Source organism: Festucalex cinctus, chromosome 1 (assembly GCF_051991245.1).
Source record: "Festucalex cinctus isolate MCC-2025b chromosome 1, RoL_Fcin_1.0, whole genome shotgun sequence".
Taxonomy (NCBI): Eukaryota; Metazoa; Chordata; class Actinopteri; order Syngnathiformes; family Syngnathidae; genus Festucalex; species Festucalex cinctus.
Window position 1 is genome coordinate 27,804,351 of NC_135411.1, and position 12,033 is coordinate 27,816,383.

General features: G+C 41.5%; 3 protein-coding genes and 4 non-coding genes across 7 annotated transcripts; 5 read left to right on the forward strand and 2 right to left on the reverse strand.

Annotated features, from left to right (window-relative positions):
• The first annotated feature begins 231 nt into the window (after window positions 1–231).
• On the forward strand, window positions 232–6,145 carry cdip1 (cell death-inducing p53 target 1). The gene is made up of 5 exons (XM_077527322.1): window positions 232–340; window positions 1,839–2,007; window positions 2,090–2,248; window positions 2,531–2,810; window positions 4,814–6,145. The coding sequence occupies exons 2-5, from the start codon at window positions 1,932–1,934 to the stop codon at window positions 4,923–4,925; spliced, it is 627 nt and encodes a 208-aa protein (XP_077383448.1). The 5' UTR covers window positions 232–340; window positions 1,839–1,931; the 3' UTR covers window positions 4,926–6,145.
• Window positions 6,146–7,273, reverse strand: polr3k (polymerase (RNA) III (DNA directed) polypeptide K). Its single transcript, XM_077527334.1, has 3 exons — window positions 7,019–7,273; window positions 6,632–6,719; window positions 6,146–6,407 (listed from the first exon to the last, which is right to left on the reverse strand). The coding sequence occupies exons 1-3, from the start codon at window positions 7,127–7,129 to the stop codon at window positions 6,280–6,282; spliced, it is 327 nt and encodes a 108-aa protein (XP_077383460.1). The 5' UTR covers window positions 7,130–7,273; the 3' UTR covers window positions 6,146–6,279.
• A 334-nt stretch (window positions 7,274–7,607) lies between these two features.
• On the forward strand, window positions 7,608–9,370 carry rps11 (ribosomal protein S11). The gene is made up of 5 exons (XM_077525173.1): window positions 7,608–7,684; window positions 8,113–8,253; window positions 8,443–8,518; window positions 8,847–8,976; window positions 9,194–9,370. The coding sequence occupies exons 1-5, from the start codon at window positions 7,670–7,672 to the stop codon at window positions 9,315–9,317; spliced, it is 486 nt and encodes a 161-aa protein (XP_077381299.1). The 5' UTR covers window positions 7,608–7,669; the 3' UTR covers window positions 9,318–9,370.
• On the forward strand, window positions 8,296–8,379 carry LOC144008110 (small nucleolar RNA SNORD35). The gene has a single exon (XR_013280618.1). It is a non-coding gene; the product is annotated as a small nucleolar RNA SNORD35 (small nucleolar RNA).
• On the forward strand, window positions 8,645–8,725 carry LOC144008116 (small nucleolar RNA SNORD35). Its single transcript, XR_013280621.1, has one exon. It is a non-coding gene; the product is annotated as a small nucleolar RNA SNORD35 (small nucleolar RNA).
• Window positions 9,025–9,104, forward strand: LOC144008113 (small nucleolar RNA SNORD35). Its single transcript, XR_013280619.1, has one exon. It is a non-coding gene; the product is annotated as a small nucleolar RNA SNORD35 (small nucleolar RNA).
• A 1,006-nt stretch (window positions 9,371–10,376) lies between the features above and the next one.
• On the reverse strand, window positions 10,377–10,448 carry trnae-cuc (transfer RNA glutamic acid (anticodon CUC)). The gene has a single exon. It is a non-coding gene; the product is annotated as a tRNA-Glu (tRNA).
• Between the last annotated feature and the right edge of the window lie 1,585 nt (window positions 10,449–12,033).

Here is a 12,033-nt window from a genome sequence, read left to right on the forward strand (position 1 = left end):
TGTGGTAGCAGTTGCAGCAATGTGTGCTGTTGGATACGTGATGTACAGAATATGCTCTTGGTTGCTGTCAATTAACTCCCACCCGTTAAACCAAAGATGTATTTATTTATTTATTTATTGTGCCGATTATGTTGATTATGTTTCAGAAGTAGATGAAACTGTGAAGTTGCATAGGTGAAGGTAGCAGAAACAAAAACAAAACAAAAAAAATATTTTACGTCATCATGTGTTTTATTTTAATTACATACCTTGTTAAATCCGGTTAGCGCACGTCTGATGTCGTCAGTAGGTGACGTAATTTACCATACGGCTCACGCGAATTGCTGCCTTCCTGCGAGAGGTAACAGCTGTCAAATTCGTCATTTGTTACAGTATTTTATTTGAACAGCTGCACATTATTATTAGCTTCGTTTGTTGCGCTAGTTACTCCACTGTCTGTCTTTTCGTGAGTGACTCGAATGGCGACGCGGCTAACGTTAGCACAACAAGCTACAACCGTGTGTGGCCATTCAGGGGACATTTAGTTATTTTGACGGTGGTATTCTGGTAAATAAAGAAACAAGCAAATAAACAAACTAGCAAAACGATAGTCTCTTGCTGTCACAGCAGCCTCGATAAGAGCGATTCTCGCGTCAGCTGTTCACTAGCTAGCATCACCAGCTGTGGTTGCAGCCAATGCAACGGCGATTTACGTCACTAAAAACATTTAACATTGGGATGCGATAACCCTCGCTGATTTCGTTTTTTTTTTTTTTTTTTTTTTTTTTTTTTTTTTTTTTTTTTTTTCCCTTATAAACCCCTTTGGTGTCGATTGCGTAAAGGAAGTTGTCGGGGCTGCCTGTGCTTGTAAGCTTTGAGCTGGATAATCTCAGGATTTAAATAAAACATCAGCTTGCTATCTGAACTCGTTCGTAAAATGAAACAAGTACACGACGATGTGTCATCGGTGTGCAAAATTTAGAAATAGTAGTGTTGAATCCTCAAAAGATACACTTTGTGGTGGTGTTCACGTGTTACAGTCTAATTAGCAATACAGTACAATAATAAATGTTATTTTATTTATTTAAATCAATGTTTTTCTATTTAAAGTATTATTTAAAGTATTATTTATTGGCTTTACATTATCTCCAACATATTTAAAACACCTCTAAGTTTGGTGCAATGTACACCACTGTTGCTAACCTGTTGACAATTTCAGTCATAATTAAGACTCAAAATGACCACTTTTTTCATGGTGAATACCAGTACAAGTATTTTACATGCTCTCGATCCTGAGTACCGATACTTAATGATATGCTGTAATGCTGTTATGTCCTGCAATTTTGATGTAAATGTGTTTTATTTGTATCAATTATTGTGTAAAAGTACAAACGTTTGTTTTTATACACATGATCAAATATTGTTCCAAATGGTAACTTTTGCATGAAATAAGATTTTATCCTTCTCATCTGTCAAGCATGTGTAATGGGAAGTAATCACAATGTAATAGAACTTTAACAAGTAAAGCTACTCGCCCTTTGAAGATGCCTGGCAGACATGGAGAAGGAATAAGAAAGTGTTTTACAGGTACTGCTGTCATTGTCAAAGTATTGTGTAATGTATGATATAAATTATTAATGTTTGTGAAATAAGTTGCATTTCTTGATCAATGGTTATAAGAAAAGAAACACACAACTCTCGAGTTTAATATCCTTCTATATGTACATATATGCAAATGTTTAGCTCATAATAATGTTTGCTGTTGGAAAGTGGCTCTTAATTGCCCCTATGTCAATAAACACTCATTGGCCTCTGAGCATGTTTTACAGCTCAAACTGTGTGTATGCTTTGTGTTGTAGCAGCGTGAAAGAATCGCTGAGAGTTCTCAGATTGGAAGAACTCTGCGTCCGACGCATTTCTCCGCCCACCTGATTCCAGTCTCTCAGGCCATTATGTCCAGTGATCCTCCTCCGCCATACCCTGGAGGTCCTAGTGCACCCCTCATCGAGGAGAAGAACGGACAAGCAGGCACAAATGAAATCTCCTGTTGTGTTGACTGTGTCTGCAGTGCAGCACGTTGCTTGATTTCCCCTGTCTTGTGTTCAAACAGCTCCCGTAAGAACAGGGCCCCCGCAGGGTCAACCTCTACCTCCAGACTACGGTCCACCCCCATATGAAGGCCCACACCCAGGCTTCCTTCCGCCGCACGTCCCCGGAGACGGGCCCATGCCAATGCCAATGCCAATGCATATGCCACTGCCACCTCAAGGTGACACACCATGTCTGAAATACTGTACAAACCGCTCCTCATATGGTGGCTATTACTAGGGCTGAATATTTGTGATTGCGATTTAATATGTAATAATGCAATTACTTTTTTATGTTTTTTTTTTGTTTTTTTAATCTAACGCGAACAGTACATTTATCTGTATTACAAGAGATACTATCAAATTTATAACACATACCTGTAAAAAAAAAAAAATCCCACTTTGTTACCAACGCTGCTCATCATAATTATGTAGTCATACATTTTGTTTTCTTTCTCATGAAGGTGGCGCCTACCCGCCGCCGCCACCCGGCCACTTCCCGCACCCCATGCCGGGCCACATGGGCCCCGGCGGCCCCTTCGTGCACATGGGTGGCCACACGGCAACCACTGTCATGGCCCCGCCGGGCACCACTACCACTGTGACCGTGCTGCAGGGTGAGATGTTCCAGACGTCGCCGGTGCAGACGGTGTGTCCGCACTGCCAGCAGGCCATCGTCACGCGCATCTCCCACGATGTGGGCCTCATGAACACACTCTTCTGTCTCTTCTGCTTCTTCGTGGGGTGAGTCAATCTCAGAAGCACGACAGGCTTATATCAATATTTAGACTAACATAGAACAACAACAAAACTGTGCTGTCCATGAAGTATTTCCTGTTTGTTTGTTTTTCAATCAATTTGATTAGTACATCTTAAAGCTGTTACGGTTTGGGGGCGAAGTGAGAGATGTGGAACCAATTGTGAGGAAGAGCAGTCGAACAGGCAGAGGGAATGTATAAACTTGGTGATTTATTGACCGGACAGAACGTGACTTGACTGGACTGGACCGAGCGTGACATGACTGGACTTGACTTGGCTAGACTGAGAGTGACTTGACTTGACTGGACTGAAGTCACTAGACCAAGCGTGACATGACTGGACTTGACTTTATTTGACTGGACCAAGCGTGACATGACTGGACTTGACTTGACTGGACTGGACCGAGCGTGACATGACTGGACTTGACTTGACTGGACCGAGCGTGACTTGACTGGACTTGACTTGACTGGACCAAGCGTGACATAACTGGACTTGACTGGATCGAGCGTGACATGGAGTGGCTTGGCTGAGGCTTGGCTGTTGCTGACGTAGCAGACTTACTAGATGCGGTGACAAACAACATGACCCACGTAATAACAATCCACCCACACCGACTGGACAAACACAAGACTAAGGCCCTATTTACACGGAAGCATTCCTCAAACAAGTCTTGTCCAGACAGAACCGTCTGAAGACATGCGAGTGTCCAAACGAAGAAGCCTAGGTCGTTTAACGGCTGTATTATGCCAAGTCTGGAGTGGCGCTGTAGCGGTGCCTCAGGGAGTTAGCGGAAAACATAGAACAAGAATCAACGAAGAAGACGAATCACTGGTGGTTTTGAAGCCACCATATTACTCCTCCCAAGAAACTTTTCTTGGCATATGATCCTTTACATTTACAGTATCGAAATTGGAAATCATTTGAGACAGTACTTACAATAGTACAAAACAACAGAGGTCTAGCAACTTAGTCATAAAAGAAAAGGGGTCTTCAAAGTAGTTTAAACATCAGTCTGCTCGCGAGATGAGAGGACTAAGATGGCTGCCCTGTCGCTTCAACGGCATGTATGGGTTATCCAGTCATATATACAGATCAGTGAGACGAACACAACACAGGAGACGTGACAATGCCGAGTGATTCAAGTCCAACGTCACACAAAACATTTTGTTGTATAAGCAGAAACAATGTAAGGAGGTTATTTAAAACAAGAAAGACACGGCTATCCGCCTTTGTTGGGAGAAGTAGCTATCCTGCTATGGTGTTCACATTGGAACATACGGGGTGAGTTTTGAAAATTTTCCACTCTGGAGCCTGGTTTCAAAAGTGATCGGTTTCAAGCTCCGAAACTGAGCTGCCGTGTGGACAAACTGCCCAAGCGGTAAGAAACTTGTGCAAATACAATGAAATGGGCTTTCGTGCGAACAGGGCCTAAATACACCAACACTAATGACCTAATGAGACACACCTGAAGGAAAAACAACTGGCTGAGGGCACTGATTAGTCACACATTGGGAAGGAAAGACACTCAGGTGGACGTGGTTAGACTTAACGAGACAATGGAAGAAACCAGGAACACATGACAAAAACACTAACTACAAACACACACCTGCAATTGGCTGGCAACCAGTCCAGGGTGTCCCCCGCCAACTGCCCAGAGCCAGCTGAGATAGGCGCCAGCACCCCCCGTGACCCTTGTGACGAATAAGCGGTCAAGAAAATAGATGGATGGATAAACACACCCAAAAAAAAAAAAAAAAATCACAACCCCCAGAACCAAAACATGACAAAAGCTTACAAAAAAAATGAAAATTCACCATCGCAAAGCATGTGAGTATTAATTCAGGAACAACATGATTTTTACATTTAGTTCATTAGTCTTTAATATAGACTACGTCGGAACTTGCCTTCTGAAAACTATTTTCCTGTGTTTGACGAATCACTTCTCGTGCTTATATTTTGAATCGCCTTTCAAATGTTGTTCATTTCAGGTGCGATCTGGGATGCTGCTTGATTCCCTGTCTGATCGATGACCTGAAGGATGTGACACACACCTGCCCTTACTGTAAGGGTTACATCTACACATACAAACGTATATGCTAACCACCACTGATGCTTGCTCCCAGGAGTTTTTTTTTTTTTTTTTTTTTCCCCCCACCTCCTCTACATTTGCAGATTCTTGCCCTCTTAATTTGTCTTTCTAACTGCAGTTAGTGTGTTCTAGATATTGTTCACCTCATACTTTCATGCAGAATTTTGATGGGCAGCAGTTTTTTCCCCGTATTTTGTCAGGAAAAGTGAAGGCTTGGTATGATGTTACATGTGTGATAAAATCATTTGTAGAGAAGGGCTGTGAAACTTGTCACTTTATCTGAATTGATCTGTAAATCTTGCCATGGAGCAATCTTTATTTAATTTTATTTCTCTTGATTGTGTCCATCATGCAGACTGTGAACAATTGTGTCCATTGGCTTCTTTTCTGCTCCCTTCTTGAATGTGAACATTCCCATCTTGATGTATTTATTTCTTTTGAAGAATCATTTTCATTTGTAATCTTCTTTCAGTATGCACAAAAGTGATTGACAGTTGAGCCTTTTCCCTGTTCATGATGTACTTTTAGGAAAGAAAAAAAAAAAGACATTTGCACTTTAAGGACAAATTACCCTCCTCTAATGCATTGCAAAAACCTGAAGTCATTCTAGTTGAGGCTTCTTCTGGCTTTGTTGTCAATAAATCCCTCCATAGGTGCACTTAAGAGGAAGAAGTTAACTGTTACCAGTGTGTTTACCTGATCTCACTCTAGATTGTATCGCGGCCAAAACTGCCGCCTGGATATTTGTTGCCGTCTCAGACAACAGGTCGCTTGTGACAAACGAGAATGTTGGTCAACAAATTACGTTACGCTCATTTTAAGATGATGCTCACAAGCATGTTATAAATAGGAAGTAGCTGCCAAAATGTGATTATATCTGAGTCACAGAATTGCATAGTGGTGATATATTCGGATTTAAAACAATTATTCATTAACAGCATGCCCCCATGAGTATCTTACATCACAGGTATTGCACATTTAAATGCAAAATGTTAAATTAACACGATGACTAAATGTGCATTTCAGTTGCATAGTGTTTTTTGTTTTTAGGCGTGCAAAACTGTAATTAAAAAAGTTTTATTACAAAGCACTGAATATGCCATGGTGATGGTAAAAATGCCAGTCTGCATCGCTCTCTCAATGTGTGTGACTTGTATAATGCTGTAAGTCATATTTGTTGACGGTTGTACATAGGTACTATTTTATCAATAAAAATCAAGTACATCACTGATGTCATTTGGAGAAATTATTTATATATACATATGGTTATCAAGCACTGAGCAGCAGGGGTTATTAAAACACAAAACAAATGATTATGTCCACAATTTGTGTTAAATAAATTGCTGCGGTTAGAAAAAAAAAATGTTAATCTCTCCATCTGTGTCCGCATTGGGCATTGCAGCATTTGTAGAAAGTGGTCATGGGTTCATCGGCAGACCTGGTCTGAATCTGCATGAAATATGCCCGAGGATGCTCACACTTTGGACAGGTTTCTGGACAAGAAAAAGAGAGCCAATAAATTGTCACTTAAATTCTTGCATGCATGTTAACTGAAGAAATGAATAGAATATGAAAACTGCAAATTATTAATGGATATGCTTTACTTTTACATAACTTGCGTAAAAAAAAAAAAAAAGATATGTAAAGAAGATCCAAGGTGTATTCGTCTCACAACAAGGGGTCATTATTACAGTACGTATTTGTCATGTCAACTCACCTGCCGTGGAATCCACATTTTCCCAAGCAGCAGCTCCACCCAGAACGTCATCAACCTCTTTTAACTTGGGGTACTTTCTGTTGTTTACCTGCAGATAATAAAACGTGTCAGAATTCACCTAAAAACTGATAGTTTAACTCAGGGGTGGCGAGATCCGGTCCTCGAGGGCCGCATTCCTGCAGGTTTTGGATATTTCCCTTCTTCAACACAGCTGATTCATGATCAGCTCATCAGCAAGCTCTGCTGAAGCCTGATAACGAGCCTCTTAATTATAATCAGCTGCACTTCGATTAGGGAAATCTATAAAACCTGCAGGAGTCCGGCCCTCGAGGTCCGCAGTTTGCCACCCCTGGTTTAACTTCTATGTACTACGCGTGCTCGACCCACCTTTCTCGTAACGTTATGTACGTAGGGACAAGTGTTACACGCAAACCTCAGGCACTTTTGTCCCTCTTCGACGATCAAAACATTCCCGCAGGTCGGACAAAAAAGAAGCATGCTAGCGAAGACGCTACGCTACAGCTGGTCAAAATGTCAATAAGTATAAGCAAATAAAAAACCGGGAGTTTCGATAGCTCTTGAATCAAAACATGAAACGTGAAGGAAGGTGGCTTGGCGCTACTTATTTTAGTGGCCGGTCAGAAACAAGCGTTCGGAAAAATTTGACATTTTAATGCCAAAATATTTTGGGAACAATTTCAGTAATGATATCTGAAAAGGAAAACAAAAACGAGAAATTATGTATAACAGCTTTTTATTATTGTTATTATTGCATGGGCTTTTCAGTAGGGTACATGTTTGGGTATGCTCAGGCTGTGACTTCCGGTAATTCCTTCAAGGTTGTTTGTTGACTGTAACCAGGTCAGTGACTTTAAGGCAGTTATTATTTTATCTTTCTTTTTCTTTTTCTTTTTTTCAACATTGGCTTTTGATTAGTAGAGTTGGGGGGGCGGGGGTGGAAAACGTCATTTCCGGTGTAACTCTGACTTCCGTTCGTCACGCGCATGTTCAGGCCTCTTTACAACTCGGCTGGCCAAGATGGCGGATGCACAAGTACGTTCAAGAAAACGGCCTGGGCGTTGTAAATGACACATTTGCCTTTTAACTAACACACAAGCCCAATTTTTTGTTATATATGTTCGCATGTGGTTCTTGTAACCAGATCGGGGTAGTTTTAGAGGGGTATTAGGTAGTCTAGATGAGGAATTTGTTGTTGCTGCGCACACCCTCGTGTAACTGAACTAGCAACCGGAATGCTAACGCAGTTAGCTTAGCCGACCTCTCAAGTTTTCCGTAGCTCCTTTGTTTTATTTAGATATCTGCTGCACTTCTATCGTTATTGCTGGGCGGTAATCATATTCTTGAACGTTAATGTGACGTTAAGTATGGGCAAGCGAAGCCGTGTGTGCCGATTACAATGCAATTACGTCGTCCAGTATGAATGCAAGTGCTGTGAACGTGTTTTTCTTTTCCTTGTGCAGACCGAGAGGGCTTATCAGAAGCAGCCTACCATCTTCCAGAACAAGAAGCGTGTTCTGGTCGCCGATGGAGGCAAGGAGAGCAAAGAAAAGCTCCCCCGTTACCACAAAAGTGTCGGGCTGGGCTTCAAAACCCCAAGAGAGGTGCATTTTATATCGAAGTCTCTTTCTTGCCTTAATTGAAGCTGCAAGTGATGGTTTTCTCACGATGGTCTTCCAAGCCTGCAGGGTTCTGACGACGATGCCTTTTGGCAAAGCTGATGCAGTTAAACAATATAAATGTCACTTTTCATTCAGTCAACTTTTATTAAAATTCTTGGTTTGTCCCCACAGGCTATTGATGGCACTTACATTGACAAGAAATGCCCATTTACTGGAAATGTCTCCATCCGTGGCCGTATCCTCTCTGGTCAGTACATTGAAGGTTATCCAGTGATGCCTTGACTTATGAATTGAATTCGTTCCATGTGTGTAACATGACACACTCATTAGTCAAGGCACCACTGTACTATGTGATTTGAACGTGTTGCTGCCCTCAGTATGATGTTTTATCTCACGATGGTCTTCCAAGCCAGTTGGGCTTTGACGACAACGCCAAGTGGCAAAACTGATGTAGTGTTGTGACAGCGTGTCAGTGTATGTTTTCCTGCATGTTCAGAGCTGCTGTCTTGATTTTGTTTTTTATTTTATTTTTTGGTGTGTGTGTGTGTGTGTGTGTGTGTGTGTGTGTTGTGCAGGCGTGGTGACCAAAATGAAGATGCAGAGGACCATCGTCATCAGACGCGACTACTTGCATTACATCCGCAAGTACAACCGTTTTGAGAAGCGGCATAAGAACCTGTCTGTGCATCTGTCGCCATGTTTCAGGTACCTGTAACCAGTATTTTAGTATATTATTTATTTTAATCCTGTCTGTGCAAGTGATGTTTTTCTCACGATGGTCTTCCGAGTTAAACTCTGACGACATCGCCTTATGGCAATGCTGATGCACCCTTGAGTCTTCAATCACACTGAAAGAAATGTAGTTGTTTTTTTTGGGTTTTTTTTGCCTAACGATTGCATTCTTCCCTCCCGCCCATTGCAGGGACGTCTCGATCGGAGACATCGTGACGGTCGGGGAGTGCCGACCACTCAGCAAGACGGTGAGGTTCAACGTCCTCAAGGTGACAAAGGCGGCTGGAGCAAAGAAGCAGTTCCAGAAGTTTTAGGCACGCCAGGAGAAACATGTCACCTTCAAATAAACAAATTCTTGTTTACATAATCTCTGTTTTGTGTTTGTTTGAATTGGAATGCTGACATAACCTTACTTCGTTGCCAAGATGTGCTGAAGTATGCTGATTAGTCACAACTTTAGGTATATGTACACAATCAAATGAAATATATCACTGGCGTCGGGCCGTAACCTTGGACCTCAAAATGGTCAATTTTAAGAAGACGCCAAAAACAGCATTCAAGGAGATCAAGCCATTTTAAACATTTAGGATTGGTCAATAGTTTGTTACACCCACGTGTGGACTGACCAATGAATAGTGTTGATTTTTGGACAAATATGAGACTTATCAAATTGTGACTTAATGAGGTTTTGGGACGACACCAGTGTTAAGTGCTGAATCGTGAATGTTCATTTACTTTTTCAGCTAAGTTTGTTTCACTATTTGCAGTGGTGAAGGCTATAATGAAAGGTATTTAGCGTTTTGGTCAGAGCTCTTAAATTTAAGCTATTTGCCCCAGCTCTTGAGATATATATTTTGCAGTATACAAAAAGTTAGGCTGCTTTGTGTGAAATTTTGCCCAATGGCAAAATTCCACAGATCTATCCTAGTTCACCTCACTTAGGAATATGCCTTGATTTGGGAAAAATGACTGCATTCAACAAAGATACGTTCAAGTTGGGTTGTCAGGAAAGTCATAGCACTGTCTCAAGTGCGATAGTACCTCTTTAATTATTGTACACACAAGAAAAATGAAGACACTGATTAGTACTGTGCTTTCATGTTCAGTATTTACGCACACCAGCCTGTACAGGTTGGTGTTATAGGCATAAAATACAATGCAATACAATACAATACAATACAATGTACGTAAGTAAAGTGTGAGAAATTCATAAATATGGTGCTGCGTACTGGCTGGCAACCAGTTCAGGGTGTTCCCCGCCTACTGCCCAGAGCCAGCTGAGATAGGCGCCAGCACTCCCCGCGACCCTTGTGAGGAATAAGCGGCCAAGAAAATGGATGGATGGTGCTGCGTATAACGCGTCAAAAATAACTTTCCCTGACCGGGAATCGAACCCGGGCCGCGGCGGTGAGAGCGCCGAATCCTAACCACTAGACCACCAGGGATATGCAATGGTTTGTTTCTCATCTGCAAATAAGGAAAATACTACATACTGTCACTGATTTAAAGATAGATGCCCAATTCGATCTTTCAATGTATTTAATATCAAGTAGACCCTTGTGAGGAATAAGCGGTTAAGAAAATGTATGGAAAGAAGTTGTCTTGTCTGTTCTTGTTGCTGTTCTCACAATCGACACACGATGGCGCCAGATCACCGTCTCGAACCAGATTTGAACATGGTTTGTCATTTTAGAGGCTCTCACTTCGTTCTACGACGCTGAAATTGGCACCACGGTCGCGCTCAGGTCGTGTTTTCTTTGTTCTTGGCATTTAATGTTGTCTACGTGTTAAACGTGTTACGTGGTCCGTGTTACACGTGTGAAAACAACACACCAAGTCACCAACTGCCGTCAGAACTAAGAAAAGAGCGAAAATAAGCTCAATTAGCACACAAATACGAGGCTTCACAATAAACAATTAAGAAAGCAAATGACAAACTTTTACCTCTGACCAAATTCACTCAAAAGGAATAAATCTTAACAGAAAGTTCGTCTTCTGGACAAGCTCCTTCCTTGTCGTCCGCATGTTCGTCGTCAATTAACATTGCCCCTTAACGGCAACGTATGGTGGAACAAAAAAGTACGTCCCTTAAATAAAGTTTTAAATCCAAATTAGATGATCTGAATATTATGAATTATTAAAAAAAAAAACATAAAATAATTACTTTGTTTATTTTTATTTTCCCACCAACTCAAAACTATGAAATTAATCAAGTAAATAAATGAGAGTTGCCTTTGATGGCAGCTACAAACAGCATGCAGTTACCGTTGTCTATATTGTGCATACAGCATTGAGTGTACTGTACTCTACATGTAAAAATCTTAGGATTAAAGCGCTGCTGAACTTAGAGGAAATGTTATTTCCAAGATGTAGGTCAGCATTGTTAATAATGCATCACTTGTGCACTTTTGTTTTCTTTTAATCGAGTGTGTGTTGGGTTGTGATTACGGCACACTGCCTGTGACGACGTGACCTCTTTCCTATTGTGCACACTGACTGACAAGCGTGCTGAGGCACAAAGAAGTCTGAGCTGCCCATAAGCACATGCAAATGCTTCAATAGGCAACACATGTCATTTGCTGTATGGGAATCAAATGAGAACCTCCTCAGGCTTAAGTTCTGTCCACTATAGTCTTTAGGCATTATAAAGCTACAGTGAATATGGTCTGAGCACCAAAGCAATGAATAGGTGATTATATTTTTAGCCAATCATTGAGGATAGATTCCCCAAATAAACCGGCAAATAGGTACATTTGTGAAAATGCTGGAGTTCAGTATGTTTGCTCACGATGCCTAGAGAAAGTGGTGAAGCTCAGCTATGTTCGAGCTTATAATGGTCGCTTCCGCTTCTAACAAGAAAATATTGACCTAAAGTGCAAAGTTTTGGCTAAAGACTGCTCTTGTACTCGGGGGTTTTCCTGGCACTGTTAGACAGTGCAGGAGGTTGGGAGGTCTCCAAATAACAGACAACTCAGCAGGCCGCATGTACACATCCTCCCACTGAGTGTTTGCTCGGGGGCAAAGGTCTGA